General features: G+C 39.8%; 1 protein-coding gene across 1 annotated transcript in view; it reads left to right on the top strand.

Moving 5' to 3' along the window:
* Positions 1 to 8,857, top strand: part of arap3 (ArfGAP with RhoGAP domain, ankyrin repeat and PH domain 3) — a 29,354-nt gene extending 20,497 nt beyond the window's left edge. Inside the window, 20 exon segments of the mRNA XM_066649083.1 lie at positions 73 to 226; positions 326 to 428; positions 1,390 to 1,588; positions 1,746 to 1,809; positions 1,991 to 2,154; positions 2,238 to 2,450; positions 2,570 to 2,675; positions 2,787 to 2,934; positions 3,129 to 3,197; positions 3,282 to 3,356; positions 3,537 to 3,651; positions 4,016 to 4,144; positions 4,310 to 4,446; positions 4,572 to 4,654; positions 4,859 to 4,894; positions 4,984 to 5,047; positions 5,149 to 5,292; positions 5,414 to 5,452; positions 6,781 to 7,124; positions 7,126 to 8,857. Of these exon segments, the coding sequence (XP_066505180.1) occupies positions 73 to 226; positions 326 to 428; positions 1,390 to 1,588; positions 1,746 to 1,809; positions 1,991 to 2,154; positions 2,238 to 2,450; positions 2,570 to 2,675; positions 2,787 to 2,934; positions 3,129 to 3,197; positions 3,282 to 3,356; positions 3,537 to 3,651; positions 4,016 to 4,144; positions 4,310 to 4,446; positions 4,572 to 4,654; positions 4,859 to 4,894; positions 4,984 to 5,047; positions 5,149 to 5,292; positions 5,414 to 5,452; positions 6,781 to 7,124; positions 7,126 to 7,180 (2,441 nt within the window). The 3' untranslated portion in view covers positions 7,181 to 8,857.
* Positions 8,858 to 17,528: the final 8,671 nt, after the last annotated feature.

The following is a 17,528-nucleotide window of genomic DNA, read 5'->3' as shown; positions in this document are numbered from 1 at the left end:
AAGTCATATAATTTTGACTGCTCTGTACCTTAACTATATGACCTTTACTGTGTTTTTTATGCCTCTCTTCAGATTTTCAGAAGTACTGGTGCTCAGTTGAGAAATCCCTTTTATTCTATGAGTCTGACAGGTGCCATGAACCTAATATGAAGATTGATATCAAAGACATCATCTGTTTTGGAGTCAGCAGGCCAGATTCATGCAACAACAATGGCTTTATTGACAGGTACATAATTTTACACCTTATCTTTAACATTATGTGTTTTGCCATTAACTTGTTGGATGAAATGTAACTCTTTTTTTGTCTTGTTTTTAATGATTTCAGATTTCGATACACTTTTGAACTGTACCTAACATCTGAAAAGCTTGTCCAGTTTGGCCTAGAGACTCCAGATGAATTGCACAGTTGGGCAAAAGCTATTGGAAAGGTAAATATAATACGCAATCTTAAAATTGGTGGCACGGTGGTGCAGCAGGTAGTGTCACAGTCACACAGCTCCAGGGGCCTGGAGGTTGTGGGTTTGATTCCTGCTCCAGGTGACTGTCTGTGAGGAGTTGGTGTGTTCTCCCCGTGTCCACGTGGGTTTCCTCCGGGTGCTCCGGTTTCCTCCCACAGTCCAAAAACACACGTTGGTAGGTGGATTGGAGACTCAAAAGTGTCCGTAGGTGTGAATGTGTGTGTGTGTGTGTGTCTGTGTTGCCCTGTGAAGGACTGGCACCCCCTCCAGGGAGTTGTTCCCGCCTTGCGCCCAATGATTCCAGGTAGGCTCTGGACCCACCGCGACCCTGAACTGGATAAGAGTTACAGATAATGAATGAATGAATCTTAAAATTAATCTTTCTGTATAAGGCATAAAGCAAGGATTCAGTCAAAAATAAGAAGTAAATTAGTTTCTCCTTACACATGTGTAGATGATGTTAAGATAATGTTGATGTCTGTCCTTTTGACTTTTCCAGTTGAGCTATGAGGCTAATGTAAGTTATACTGGAAGTGTAAAGCTTACAGTTATAGCCTAAAGCCATGATTTAATACTGTGTAATCGAGAAGCTTATATCCTAAAATACAAACATGCTTTAATGGTTTCTAATACAATAGTGCAGTGTTATCTAAAAATATCTGTCAAATTCAGGCATTAATTAACTGGCTACTTCTCTTTTTCATCCATGAGATATGTATTTGTTTAGATGACATACAGTTCTAGAAACCATACAAGGAATAAAATTTACTTTATTAGCAGTTGTGTGAGAGAGTATTTAGGCATGTGAATGGCATGATGCTAACTGGTAGTTAAGAGTTTCTATATCTTTTTAGTCACATTTACCCCATAGCGTCATTATAATTGTATCTTCTGAGGGTAATGAGCTGGTTGCTGTGCTGTTCTACCTCAGGCCACCACTCCTTTGAGCTGCCACTGTTTACTGGCACGGGAGTTTGAGCGTGTGGGCATGCTGCGATATAAGGCCATGCTGGACCCACAGCAGTGGAAAGAGGGCTTCTTTGTGCTGCAGAAATCCAACCTTTTCATCTGCCCCGGAAACGATGGAGCCGCTGAGGACATTATTAATCTGAAACGCCTGCAGGAGCTGAGTGAGTCTCAAAATCCCACTGCACATTAGCTATTAGGGTGTGTTACATTGCTTTTAAGCTTCATTACCAATAGGCCATTGTATTTTTAGTTTCACATTTTGTATGTGGGTGACTTTGCTATTTATCTGCAGTCCATTTTCTTTCTTTTGTTTTGAAGGTATAGCATCAGAGTCAGACCTCCATGAAAAAAGGGACTTTTTGGTTCTAGTTGAGAAAGGAAGGTGAGCTTTTGTCTCTGAAATCCTCTCAAATGTGAATAAACATAAAAAGGCTTTTTATATATTGTCAGTTTCATCACATAGAGCTAACTTGCCTTATGTAATGACTCTAAGATTAGTCCAGTGTTTAAATCATTCTTTTAATCTTTGTTGATGAAATGCATTGTTTTGTTTGTATGCTCAGGACTCTGCATCTACAGGGCATGGGCCGAATGGATTTCTCACTTTGGTACGCTGACATCCAGAAGGCAGCCGGGGGGAGGGCCAACACACTGAAGGATCAGCAGCTCAGTCGGAATGACATCCCTATTATCGTGGATAGCTGCATCGCCTTTATCACTCAGTATGGTGAGAGGCCAAAGAATGTGAAATAGTGTTCTTACTTCAGATAAAATAACAGATAATCACAGATAATTATTTTGTGTTCTCAGGCTTAGGCCATGAGGGGATCTACAGAAAAAATGGAGCCAAGTCCAGAATCAAGCTCCTGATGGATGAGTTCAGGAAGGATGCTCGAAATGTGAAGCTGCGTATTGGTGACAACTTCATTGAGGATGTGACAGATGTGCTGAAGAGATTCTTCCGCGAGATTGATGACCCCATATTCATGGCTGATCTTCATCCCTACTGGAAAGAGGCTGCCAGTCTGTGCATTTTATCATACTTAGACTTCTGCTATAGACTTCTATCTCATTTCTCAGAGAAAACAATATTAGTTTGCTTAAGTTCATTATTAATTTTTTCTCTTCTTCCCATTTCACAGAAATATCTAATAAGACGCAGAGGTTGGATAGATATAAAGAACTCATCCGTGGTTTGCCAAGGGTCAACAGGACCACTTTAGCAGCTCTCATCAGTCATCTGTATAGGTCAGCTGTGTGGAAATATGAAATCATATAGACTTAGCTTCTCCTGTTACTGAAAGTCAGTGGTTTGTTAACTTCTCTCCCGCCCTGTGTTTATTCCTGTTTTTTCATCAGGGTACAGAAGTGTGCTGACCTTAACCAAATGTGCACTAAGAACTTGTCCTTGCTATTCGCCCCCAGCCTCTTTCAGACTGATGGGAAAGGGGAGCATGAGGTGAAAATCGTAGAGGATCTCATTGACAACTACCTGTATGTCTTTGATGTGAGTAAAAGAACTCTGGACAATGGATCATTATAAGTGCCGTTTGTAATGCTACAATGTAATTTATATTATTTTAATATCTGTATTAATGAGTTTAAATAACTGGTAATTTCATTGCAGCTGGTATTTTCAGATGAAGTTAAAATAATTATCAGATTGTTATATGTTAATGATTATTTAAACTTGCTCTCAAGATCGACGAGGAGCACCAAACCCAGATTGAACTGGAGATCAGTCTCATCACAACCTGGAAGGACACACAGGTATAATAATACTCCTTACTTTCCTAGACATTTCTGAACTTGTGTTAGCAGACCTTATGGTGCATGTTTTCCCACTGTATCCAGCTCTCCCAGGCTGGAGACTTGATCATTGAGGTGTATCTGGAGGACAAAACCCCAGACTGCTGCATCACTCTGAAAGTAAGTCCAGTTTTACCCAGAATATAGCACTTCACTTTTCTAGTGTCTGCTAGATAAAGACTTAAGTGAATTGTCAATGATGATTAACTTTTGGTGTTGAAATTTAGCTGTGTTTACAGTGTTCATTTTGTTTTTAAGTGTGTGCCATAAGTGTATAAAGCTTTGTGTTTCTGTACATAGGTTTCTCCCACTATGTGTGCTGAGGAGCTGACAAACCAGGTGCTATATCTTAGAAATGTTCCTGCTGGTGAGAATGTGTGGATGACATTTGAAGTCATCGAGGACGGAGAGCTTGGTAAATCAATCTTTACCAGTCCACTTATATGAAAGGGCAACTGGACATTAGACAACACAAACCAGTTATAATTAATCAAAACTTATAGCAATAATATTAGAATTAGAATTTGTTTATTTTCATTGTCACATATACAAATACATTTGGGTGCTATACTCTATAGTTCAAAAGAACATTACGTTTTTAAGGAATAATAAAAAACTATAAATAAGTAAGAAATAATAAGGTAATGTACAGTAAGCAAATGTATATAACAGAGTACATAGTGTTAGAGCAGAACTTTCTTCCTGTTCATTTATATTATTATTTATCACATTTCTTTAAATACTGTTGACAAAATTATAATTATATGTTTTAATCACAGAGAGGCCTCTTCACCCTAAAGAGAAGGTTCTTGAACAAGCGCTCCAGTGGTGTAAGATGGCTGATCCTAGTTCAGCATATTTATTAGTAAAGAAGGTGCCCAGAGGAGAGGCCATCGACATCTTTACAGGTGATTACAATCAGTTATATATTATTAAGACCTTGCATATTAATGAATAATATGCTAGAATAAAAGAAAACAAGATCAGTTTTAGTCTACAACACATTTTTACATTGTAAACTAAAAAGAAGTATTGTGATACACATGATTTTCTGTTTTGTTTTTATCTCTTAGCATACAAGAGTGAGATTGTAAAATTTGGAGTTTTGAAATGTCGAGAGGAGCCCCCCAAACTCCTGCAAGGGACAAAATTCCAGGAGCGTACCTTCCAGATCCGAGACCATAAGTTAATCCTAATGAAGGATAAGAAAGTATGTCTGCTGCTCATCAACAGCTTGTCCACAGTCTGCAGGTTCAGCTTTATAGTCAGAGGCCAATATAGCTGAATTTGAAATGTACTGAGCTGCTTTCTGTGTGTATTATGTAACTTTTACAGAGCATCAAACCAGAAAAAGAGTGGCTACTGAAAACTATGAAGATTTACATTGGTATACGAAAGAAGTTGAAAGCCCCTACAAAGTAAGACAGTATTTTCTTATGGCATTTAAATGCTAAACCAGTGGTTCCCAATTCCAGTCCAGGAACATTTTTGTACTTTTCCCCGTTGGGCACGTCTGATTCAAGCTCCTTTTAGCCTTTGTCAAGCATACAGGACTGGGATAGAGAACCACAGTGTTTGACACTATATGATATTCTTATTAACTGATGGATTCTTTTCTGCAGGTGGGGTTTCACTGTGATGATCGACAAACATCAGATGTAAGTATATCCTTCTGAAACAAATTGTATAGATCCTTTAATTTGTATGTTTGCATAATGGGCAGTGACCACTTTCTTCACCTCGGCAGGTACCTGAGTTGCTCCAGTGAAACTGAGCTTTGGGATTGGATGACGAGTCTTTTAAAAGCACAGGCATGCAACATAAGCCTTTGGAGATCACTTTCGATATCATATATTCATTAGTAGTTTGAAGCTCTTGTTACTGTATGCTGATTTTTGATTGGTTTTCTCAGAACGATGACTTAAGGCCTCCTGTGATGAGACGCCACTCCTCCTCTGACATCTCCAAGCAGAAATTTGGCACCATGCCCTTGGTGCCCATCAGAGGAGAGGAGAGCAACACCAACACAACCATGCTGTCTGCTAACAAGACTCTGGTAATGCACACTCTGTTGCTTTGGCTCCCTCTTATGGCAGCGCATGTAAAGCACACATTGATTACTTTTTGGAGACCAGAGGCTGATGAGTTGTTTTCTTGTTTTCTTGTTGTGCTTGCAGAGAAAGCTTCATGATAGAAGGACACTGTCGATGTACTTTGTAAGTATGCCTACCAATGCAGACACATGTCACAAATTAATTACTTTTGATTCCCTAAAAATTGAAGCTTTCACACTGTAAACATGACAATTATTATAATGTTAATGTTTAATTAGTTTCTGCTGAAGATTCTCCTGAGGTTTCTGCATTTTTCAAGGCACACTGCAGAAAATACAATGCTTAATTTGAAGTAGAGTAAGATCCATAGTTATTCCGTTGTTTTTACAGAACAAGAAATATAACTAAAATAATCGTAATATATAGCAAATATGTTATAAAATGTTAAATAAACAAGTGAGAAGCTTAAAAACTAAAACCACATAATGTAGTAGGTTCTATACGATACTGTTTCTTTTATCTTATGACACAGTCATTCATAAACCTTTCGCTTTATTTGAATATTCCTCTGAACTGTGAGCTTTAAATGTAATATATCATGATGTTAACTCAACAAGTTATCTCTGGCATTTGTTGAATGATCACTGATAGCCCTTGCTGAACAGTTTCTCTTTAACTGAGGAATTCCTGATTTCCTTGGCACTCCCATTCCTGTTGGAAACTAAGGTTTCCTGATCTGACACCGTCAGGATGTAGGACTGAATGTCTGAAGTGAAGACAACAGGATGCGCAGGGTGGAAGAATTGTTCCACTGCATTGTTCTGTGGCTGTAGCCTTGAGGGCAGGCTGGGCCTCTGGCCTGTGCTTGTGTTTTGTGGAGAAAATGCTATGGCCTCTGGTGGATCCCAAACCTAAGGCATTTACAAGCAAATTGTTAGCTGCCTTTTTTCTTTTGTTCCCAGTGTATTCGGCAATTATCCTAAGGTTGTCACTGTGATTGTCACTGTGATACTGAAACAACAGGTTCAACTCAGTGGAGGAAACCACATGAATGCATATGGAGGATACATTCTTTCAGTGAATGCCTAAATACCACTAATATAAACTCACAATAGTAGATGGTCTCTTAGATATCCAATTAATATTGAAATTTGCCAGTATTTGCATCTTAGGTGGAGTCTGCGAATGCTGAATGCATCTATTATATTTGATTAGATATGTATTAAAATTAAATTTCAGTGTTTTTTTTTAGTATATTTACTGGACTACAAGCATTGCAAGCCATTTAATTACATTTTCAGCCCATTATCTGGAGTTTCCAAAGAAAGTGAAGTCTAGTTTGTATTGTAAGATCCTGTAAAAACAGTGATTAAACCAAAGATTTCTATTTGCCCTCACAGCATGAAGCACAGATAAAATCACATATATTTATACTGAGATACTACTGCACGGCCCACCTCTACATCCACAATAACTTGATTTGTGTTTAGCCTATGAAGGTGCAGCAGGACTCAGTGGAGGAGCGAGATGAAAGCCCAGAGCCTCTGTATGAGGAGGTTGGGGACTTCAGTTTGCAGGTGCTGAAATCTCTGGAAACGAGTTTCCGCACCAGCACCCATGCCGAGACCCTTGAGGTTCCGGCCCGGCCCGCCAGCCTTGGCCAGAGGAAGACCAGCTCTCTGGATCGCATGATTGGCCCCAACCCAGTGCGAACTCTTGGTGGAGAAGGGCTGCTGACACCTGGGGGCTCTCTGGACACGCTAGTGCAGGAGGACCTCCGCAGCAGGCACAGATCACACAGTCCATCACGGGAACTACTGCTGCAGGAACTCTCCAGTCTTCAAAAAAGTACTGATCGAAGAACAGCACAGTACTGAGGGTCTCACCTGAACTGAGTTGAGATGGAACTGTCAAACTGCTCTGTAATGAAGTGACCAACGTGTACCAATGTGATAGATATCAGTAAATGTAACTAAAATAAACCTGCAAACATGTACCAAAGCACTATCCATTTTAGATGTGTGTATGTTTGTTTTATATGAATGAGGTATCACTGAAATACTACTGTACTGTATATATTCAATCTTTCTAACAGAATTATAGTTAAAAATTTGCAATTTTGTGTACCTGGGAGTTTTACAAGACATTTTGCACCAAATTGAAAACAGATATCATCTCAATTAAAACTAAAATGTTTTCAATATGTCTTCATAATTTAGTCTTTAAGGTGTGATATGGTTCATTACAGAGAAGCATGCAGTCTTCTTAACTTTGGTTGTGATGGGAACAAAGGGGTCTACAGTATTAAAACTACCACTGTATTTAGGTTCTGAAACACATGTATTAGTGATCTTCATGGTTTTTATTTGTTGTGTTGAAGTATGGTAAAAATATAAAAGTGTAAACTGAAGAGGCATTAAATGATTCAGATGTCAGGGTCCTATCATCACCACTGTAAATAAATCTGATTTGGTAATTGTCACTAGAATGGAGCATTTTACATCCATTCATCCTTGCATTAATTCATTCATTTGTTCAATTTCTGCAAACACTTCATCCTGATCAGGGTTGCAGTGGGTCTTAAACCTACCCAGAATCTTTGGACACAAGACAGGAATGTACTATGGACAGGGTGCAAGTCCATCACAGCATCCATTTTTATTTTATTTTCAAGTGTTGACTTTTTATACATAAAGGTAGTCCTGCCAAATAGAAAATCATTATTTTCTGTACAGCAAATGAATGAATGTGTATAATGAATGCTTTACTAGAAAGATGTATCCGTTCTGGGATCTTCACCTAGTTGTTGCATGTACAATTTATTGTATTTATTGAATTATTTATATATTCGCCAGCATTCCTCAGTGTTCAGACGTAGGATGTGATGTGGCCGATGATGTGAGAAGCTGGGGCTTTCTCTGGGTTTGATTTTGAGCAGTAGAGGGCAGTGTAGCTCTAGCACATAATGGCTTGACAATCTTGAAACTGTAATGTTTTCTACAGACATTTATTTTGTACAGAACACTGCTGCATATTAATAAGATCTGTTTGCTACTGCATGATATTAATACTGTATTTTACCAATGCAAAATTGTTGTCCGATGTTATTTTTATATTGCGAGTCATTGTATGTACCTTCCCTGTTGATCCTCTGCCTCAGATGGAAAAAGATTTGTTTTACATTTTTTCACAGATCCTTTTTGCTATGTGGCATTTCAGAACACAGTTCAGTCAGTATTGTAATTAGTGTTAAAAAAATGTATTCAGTGTTTTAAAGCTTATGGTGGGACTGTACTAACTGCAAAAGGTATTTTTGTTTTGTTTTTTTAATTACTTTTTTTATATACCACATGTTTCTGAAACTGAAAGAATATACTGAAATATATGACTACTTTTGAAAATGGACTCTGATCGTGTGTGCTCTGAAACAAAGCTTCAATGCCTTGCTGTGTACCACTAATATATCTGTTTTTGACATTTACATACAGATAATTTACATCATTTAGTATAATGCTGTAACTCAATACAGATTAAGGACGTAATTGCATTGTCATAAAATTATGGTCTGGCTAATTTCCACATTTCCACCTTCAACCAAAACAAACTTGTTGTCCATGTATCTTTCAGTTTTTCTTTTATAAATCTTTACAGAGTTTAGTCACCTGCTTAATAAGCCTTCTTCATCACATGATGACAGCATGGAAAATAAAGGGTAGTATATGCTTACTTTTGAGACATACAAGGCCATCCTTTGGGTTGCCTCTAAAGCAACATTACTAGACCGCTCTACACACTTAGAGCTTTGAACTCTAACTCTTGTTTCTGTTATGTCAGCTAAGATGTGTCTGTTTTATTTAACATTACTCTGAGTGATGAGGGGAAAGGACATCAATCCTATACATTTTTTGTTCTTTTAGCTCTTCTTCAGATTTAAACAGTTGTTTCTAATAAACTGTAGGCACTAGTTTACTGTAGGCAACAAGTTATGTGCAATTTTCAAGAAGTTAACTAGTGGTATAATCTTTAATTACTGATCAGCTCATTTAGCCTCATAGCCCCAGTTTATATCCAAAGCTGATTCTGACAGACCGTTTAAATGTTTAAAGATATTATAACATCCATGTGGGCAGCACTGTGGCGCAGCAAGTAGTGTCGCAGTCACACAGCTCCAGGGACCTGGAGGTTGTGGGTTTGATTCCCGCTCCGGGTGACTGTCTGTGAGGAGTTGGTGTGTTCTCTCTGTGTCTGCGTGGGTTTCCTCTGGGTGACTGTCTGTGTGGAGTGTGGTGTGTTCTCCCTGTGTCCGTGTGGGTTTCCTCTGGGTGACTGTCTGTGAGAAGTGTGGTGTGCTCTCCCTGTGTCTGCGTGGGTTCACTCCGGGTGACTGTCTGTGAGGAGTGTGGTGTGTTCTCCATGTGTCCGCGTGGGTTTCCTTCAGGTGACTGTCTGTGAGGAGTGTGGTGTGCTCTCCCTGTGTCTGTGTGGGTTTCCTCTGGGTGACTGTCTGTGAGGAGTGTGGTGTGCTCTCCCTGTGTCTGTGTGGGTTTCCTCCGGGTGACTGTCTGTGAGGAGTGTGGTGTGTTCTCTCTGTGTCCGCGTGGGTTTCCTCTGGGTGACTCTCTGTGAGGAGTGTGGTGTGTTCTCCCTGTGTCAGTGTGGGTTTCCTCCGGGTGACTGTCTGTGAGGAGTGTGATGTGTTCTCTCTGTGTCTGCGTGGGTTTCCTCCGGGTGACTGTCTGTGAGGAGTGTGGTGTGCTCTCCCTGTGTCCGCGTGGGTTTCTTCCGGGTCACTGTCTGTGAGGAGTGTGGTGTGCTCTCCCTGTGTCTACGTGGGTTTCCTTCGGGTGACTGTCTGTGAGGAGTGTGGTGTGTTCCCCCTGTGTCTGCGTGGGTTTCCTCCGGGTGCTCCAGTTTCCTCCCACAGTCCAAAAATACACATTGGTAGGTTGATTGGTGACTCAAAAGTGTCCGTAGGTGTGAGTGTGTGTGTTGCCCTGTGTGGTGCCCCCTCCAGAGTGTATTCCCGCCTTGCGTCCAATGATTCCAGGTAGGCTCTGGACCCACCGTGACCTTGAATTGGATAAGCGCTTACAGATAATGAATAAATGAATGGATAATATCCATGTCTCAGCTACACTATGGCTATCTATTATTTGAGTTATTCAGCATAGTAAGGAAAATGGACAAAACATGTATCTTACTGCTTCGTAACTTGTTACAAACTAAGAACAAGAACAACAAAGTCTATTATGAACTATATGAGAATAACTGTCTCCAAAAACAAACTTTCCCTTTTTTCTGACAAATACATTATGTAATGGTATACATAAAAAAAAAATTTTGGTAACATTTTAACAAGGCTGTTAAGTCAAACTGACAGATAAGTGTGATTAATCAACATTATCAATATAACTTTAACTTTGGTGTCTTTTGAGGTTCTGCACTAGTGCAGCTTTTATCAACTGTACCAAAATATGAATCTGTGATATTTTGGTTCCATGTGGCTCACACATGTACAGAGTTACTGTGATCAACAGCAGCTTGAAGATTATATTGCAGATGTTGCTATATTTTATCAACTAAGTATCGAAATGGCCTCACCAAATATGAAGTTTTAATCAAAGTATGTGCAAAAAGAATAAAATGTATTATTCAAAGAAGTGTGGTGAAGCAAGAGGATTGCTACTTGGGATAAAAACAGGAATTGACCGAAAGTACAGAGGATCAGTCAATCAAAAGTGTCTTCTGGGGAGATTTAACTTTAGGAGTAATCTCATTATGCCAGCTTTTAACTAGACACCTTCAAAGTAGCTTCAGACTAAAGCAATTCCTTCCCGGAGTGAAACTCTCCCTTTGGGTATAAAAGGTCAATGTGTCTGGATTTAACTTAGGACACTTCTTTAAGCATAAAATATTGCAGTAAATTTTACAAAATTGACCTCCAAACTACAGTCAACCCCTTAAACTAAACTTTATAAGAAAGTGTAATAAAAATATCTGCAGATTTCTTTAATACACTCAAAGCAAGAAGAAATGAATGAAAAGGAATGCAACCTGCATTGTTTGACATATTTTTGTTGTTAATGGCTCTTCTTGAGTGTAAATAATACAGTAAACACGTATCCCTGACCCGACACAGTGCTGTTATTATGGCACAGTCAAACTGATGCACCTACATTTTACAATATTTTCACTTAGAGTTAATTATGTAATAGAACATTTCTGTATTCTTGAGCAAGTGATTTTACAAGCTGAACCTTGCATCAAAGCTGATTCTGTAGTTGCAATAGAATTTTTTTCTTGGTTAGAAATTGATTTACAGGTTTACTCATAAAATACTCGCATATTACCAGTGAAATATAAAAGAAACATGTCTTGCAATCCTTCCAGGTGGCTTGAATGTACATGAGTTTTTTTTTCTTCTGCAGATTCAAACTGGGGGGCTCTTGTTTGAGTTGCTTTGTGAGGTTGGGGTCTTTTCTAGGGGAAGGAGGGAGAGCAAAGACAAGCCCCAACAAGAGCTTAGGGGATTAAGTTCATTCTCACTGCCACTTCATCACCTTCTTGCTGCCCTCTGCCAGGGCTCTCAATGTGCTCTAGTGTTTTGTGATGGCTGATTCACGCCAGTGAACAATTATAAGAACCATCAGCCCCTCCAAAGGCAGCAGGAAAAATATCCTCAGGGTGGTACTCGCTCACTGGGAACAAGAGCCAAAAAGCCCTAAATCATGAGCTAGCGTTCAAGTTGCTTGGCTGCTGAAAAACACAGAATTCAACAAAACTATAGTGACCGCTTGTCTCCTGCACGTCTGAATCCACATTCGTCTGAATGTCTGAACTTTTAAACTCACTGGCTTCTTTTGGAGGGTCTTCTGTAAAGGCTTATTGTAAACCATGTCAACAGGTTGATCCATTTATATTGTAGCTGTTTTGATACAACAATTCAGATGTGTCGTATCACTGTAGTCTACACTCACTATTTAAGAAATGGTCCAGTGAAAATCTAATTTAAATGTTTTTTCGAACAATACAGTTGTAAAAGCGTGAAGACAAAGTGAGCTTCCTATGTTTAGCTCAAGGGCTACAATGCTAAAGTAGTTAGAAAGTATCAAAATGACTCATCTAAAATTTGTTTCCAAGGGGAAAAACCCTTTGTAGTAATGTTAATTTCTTCTAGCACTTTTGTGGGATTCTGCTAATACTGTTATAAGCAGCTCAATTACATCATTTTCTTGTAATGAGGTTTGGCTGTTCTAGAACAAACCTGGAAACTTTAAGCTTGTGAAATATATTCTTTATTTCAACTACTTAATGTAGCATATTTAAATATTTTGCTTTGTAGCTTTACAGTGACACTTAATGTCAGATGTCAGGTTTTATTCCCGGTTTGTTCTGGGTTTTGTTTGGTTTAGTCTTGAGTCTATTTCCTCCAGTTTTCCTTAGCCACACTCTGGCTGCAGTTCACAGGTGTAGAACCTTGTTTACTTATATAAGCTCTGTCTCTGTAGTCATGCCTAATGGTTTATTGTGATTATTTCAGTTGCTGTATGCGTTTTTTTTACTGAGTCTAGTTTTTGTGACTATTCAGTTTTGTATATATATATATATATATATATATATAGACATACACACACACAAACCGGATTCCAAAAAAGTTGGGACACTAAACAAATTGTGAATAAAAACTGAATGCAATGATGTGGAGGTGCCAACATCTAATCTTATATTCAGAATAGAACACAAATCACAGATCAAAAGTTTAAACTGAGAGAATGTATCATTTTAAGGGAAAAATATGTTGTTTCAAAAGTTCATGGCGTCAACCAATCCCAAAAAAGTTGGGAAAAGGCCATTTGGCATCCCCCCTTCTTCTTACAATACTCAGACGTCTGGGGACAGAGGAGACCAGTTTCTCAAGTTTAGAAATAGGAATGCTCTCCCATTCATGTCTAATACAGGCCTCTAACTGTTCAATCGTCTTGGGCCTTCTTTCTTGCACCTTCATCTTTATGATGCGCCTAATGTTCTCTATAAGTGAAAGATCTGGACTGCAGGCTGGCCATTTCAGTACCCGGATCCTTCTCCTACGTAGCCATGGTGTTGTGATTGCTGCAGAATGTGGTCTGGCATTATCTTGTTGAAAAATGCAGGGTCTTCCCTGAAAGAGATGACGTCTAGATGGGAGCATATGTTGCTCTAGAACCTGAACATAGTTCTCTGCATTAATGGTGCCTTTCCAGACATGCAAGCTGCCCATGCCACAAGCACTCATGCAACCCCATAACATCAGTGATGCAGGCTTCTGAACGGAGCATTGATAACAACTTGGGTTAGCCTTGTCCTCTCTGGTCCGGATGACATGGCGTCCGAGTGTTCCATAAAGAACTTCAAATTGTGACTCATCTGACCACAGAACAGTCTTCCATTTTGTCACACTCCATTTTAAAAGACCCCTGTGGCCCAGTGCAAACGTCTGAGCTTGTGGAGCTTGCTTAGACATGGCTTCCTCTTTGCACTGTAGAATTTCATTTGGCAACAGCGGATGGCACGTTGGATTATGTTCACTGACAATGCTTTCTGGAAGTATTCCTGAGCCCATTCTGTTATTTCCTTGACAGTGGCATTCCTGTTTGAGGTGCAGTGACGTTTAAGGGCCTGGAGATCATGACCATCCGGTAGAGTTTTACGGCCTTGTCCCTTACACACAGCAATTGTTCCAGATTCTCTGAATCTTTTGATGATGTTATGCATGGTTGATGATGATAACTTAAAAGTCTTTGCTATTTTACGCTGGGTAACATCATTCTGGTATCTTTCTGCGCAACAATGGTGGAATTGGTGATCCTCCTACCATCTTGGCTTCAGAGAGACACTGACACTCCGAGAAGCTCTTTTTATACCCGATCATGTTGTCAATTGACCTAATTAGTGTTAATTGGTCTTCCAGATGTTCGTTATATGCTCAATTTCCTTTTTCCAGCCACTTATTGCTACTTGTCCCAACTTTTTTGGGATTTGTTGACACTGTGAAATTTTGAATCAACATATTTTTCTTTTAAAATGTTACATTTACTGAGATTAAACTTTTAATCTGTCATCTATGTTCTATTACGAATAAAATATTGACATTTGCCATCTCCACATCATTGCATTCAGTTTGTATTCACAATTTGTTTAGTGTCCCAATCCGGTTTGTATACAGTGGTGCAGCAGGTAGTGTTGCAGTCACACTGTTCCAGGGACATGGAGGTTGTGGGTTCGAGTCCCGCTCCGGTTGACTGTCTGTGTGGAGTGTGGTGTGTTCTCCCTGTGTCTGCATGGGTTTCCTCTGGGTGCTCTGGTTTCCTCCCATGGTCCAAAAACGCACATTGGTAGGTGGATTGGCAACTCAAAAGTGTCCGTAGGTGTGAGTGTGTGAGTGAATGTGTGAGTGTGTGTGTTGCCCTGTGAAGGACTGGCACCCCATCCTGAGCCTACCCAGAATTACTGGGTGCATTGCGGGAACACACCCTCCTGGAAGGTATATATAGAAATAATACCTGCTGTGGGGGGGTACCTTGGGGGGTCCTGGTCCTTTTAGAACAGTACGCGAAGTAAGAGGTGGACTTTTGTGTGTGTGTGTGTGTGTGTGTGTGTATGTATATAACAGATCCAATTTTAGACAAAAGTTGTGGGAGAAAGTCATGGTATTTCCCTTTGCTCTGAGTTTGTGTCTAAACTGGATCACCCATTTTTATGTGTGTTTTCATATTTTATATTCCATAGATCTATCTATGGAGACATTTTTCACTGGGCCATTCCTGAACTACATATACCCAAATCCAAAATGTTTCTTTGGAAATCTTGTAAAAGTTTATAGAACATCAAATATACCAACTGTTCTACACCAATTCAATTGTTTTCCTAAACCTATAAATCCAAGTCAAGAATATTTTTAGAACCTTTATGTTAAGAATATAACGGCCCCATATATTTACAACTAAGGTTGAAGAAGACAGAAATGTCAGAAACATTTGTATTTTGAGTCTAATTGTGTGTGTTTTGGATCCTGTCTTAAATTGTCTTCAGAATTACTTCACAAAGACCCATGTTGAGATGATGGACAGTTGTCAAGTGATGAAACACAAGGCTGGGCATTCTCATACTAGGCACCCTCTTGTGAGCAAACACTTGTTAAGACTGTCTGTGTATGAGTAGCTCTGCTCTGAAAGGCTTCATTGAATCCATGGATGAGTAAGCTCGGCACTTTCTGAACTGCCTGCACCTTTCAAAAGGATCCGCTGCTGTCTCTTTGAAAGCAAACTCCTTCAGTTGGAATTGGAAGAAGACTCCACACCCATTCGACTGTATTTCAGCAGCAAGTCTCACAATTGGAGTGCAAGCCTTATCCAAGAAGAAGAAGAAGAAAAGAAAAGGTGATAGAACCACAGAATTAACACTAAACAGGATCTCGTTTCAATCCTGAGGAGGCATTGCCTCTTTCCAAGCCCCATGACAATTGGAAGTAATTGGGACTTTTGTCTGAGTAGCATTTTTTCAAAGACAAGGAGCCTCTCAGATAACGTCCATTATAGTTGACTATTGGCTTAGCAATTAGGAGCCGAATTGGATGGCCACAGACCAAGCCCTCTTAATCTGACTGTGGGGTTTGAGTAGTTAACACATGTTAATACGGTGACATGCAGGACATTTAAATTAATGTATTTTTCCATGTTATTTCTCTTAGAAGACAGTGTGAATAATTTTAATTTAATTACCTTAATGTTTTTAAAATGTTATAAAAATGCTACTCTTGATTTAGATTTTTTTTAGTTTTTAGTTGTTTACTTTAACACACACACACACACACACACACACATATATATATATATATATATATTTTAATAAATGACTACTTGCTCTGGCTCATGTGCAAACGGTTTGTGGTAAATGGACCAGTAGAAAAGAGTTCACGATGATCTAGAACGAATTCTCTTTATGATAACATTTAAAGATGAGAACAGTTTGTCTTTCATGCAAAGTATTTCCCAGTTGATATTAACAAGATGTTACAACACTGACAATAGGATATACAGTAACGGTAAATAGGTTTTTGAATTGCACAATTCCTAAATACTCCTTTTACTGCAACTAACATAAACCTACATATATTTTATAAGGGCTTATGCAAACAACCATCAGTTGTCATAAAGGTTTGTTGTTATTCTGTCCTCTGCACGTGTTAATGAGAGTATGATTTGCCTCTGGTTAGTTGCCCACTTAGACAACAATTGCATCCTGTTAGTCGCCCCAATTATTTAAAACAACTTTGGCTGTGTTCAGATGAGATTGAGTTATGCAAATCTGCAATGGACTTGCATTGTTGCACACATATCCCTAGAGAGTGGGGCCTGTAAATACCATGGAGGCATTCTTCTCCTGTCCCAAATATCCCCCCCAGTGCCCAGTCCATAAATAAAAGCTATGTAAAAGGGGTCTAATCCCGGTGATGACCTCGCTTTGTCAGTCACCTCACCGGAGCTGAGGGGGGACGGGCCGAACAGAGGACAAAACCAAAAAAAAAAGCGGGGAGAAACACTCCACATTAAATCCACAACAGTGAGCGTCTAAGCTGTCACCTCAGTAAGTGACCTTGTGGGGCTCAAATGGGGAAGATGGGAGAAAAGGACACACTTTATAACTCAGGCTTTGGGCCGGACGCAGGGCTGGCTCCAAAGGCCCCTCCTTGTATTTTGGCTGAGCGTTGTGTGTTGTTGCTGGCTTCTTCGTACATTAATCTTCAACCCCCCATACACAAGCCACTGCACCCCCTTCTCCTCTTGGCTGGCTCGCTCTATTGTAGCCAGCCTCATTGTAATGTGAGCCTGAGTCCATCTCTATGCACCGGCAGGCAGGACTGTCTTTTCCCCTGTCCTGTGCTCTTCTCTCCCTTGAACTCCCCCCACACTCCCCCCTTACCCCTTACCCATTCCCCTGCCTTAATTGCCTCAGACCACCAGTATGTTGCGGCTGCAGATGTCTCGCTCCTTAATTTGCGTAGAGAGCACAATCAGCCCCATCTGCTGCAGTTTTTACTTTCCACCACCACCCCCTCCACCTGCCCCCCTTCCAAAAAAAATTACTTCAGCACTCCCTTAAATCTCTGTGGTAAGCCCCCCGCCCCAACACCAAAAAAGCCACAACTCCTACTCCTCCTAAAGAAAACCTTGTCAGTGGGGCTGGGATTGAAAGCCTATCA

The sequence above is a fragment of the Hoplias malabaricus genome, chromosome 17 (assembly GCF_029633855.1).
Source record: "Hoplias malabaricus isolate fHopMal1 chromosome 17, fHopMal1.hap1, whole genome shotgun sequence".
NCBI classification, from domain to species: Eukaryota; Metazoa; Chordata; class Actinopteri; order Characiformes; family Erythrinidae; genus Hoplias; species Hoplias malabaricus.
The sequence above is the reverse complement of the archived record's forward strand: the minus strand, read 5'-3'. Positions and strand labels throughout refer to the sequence as shown.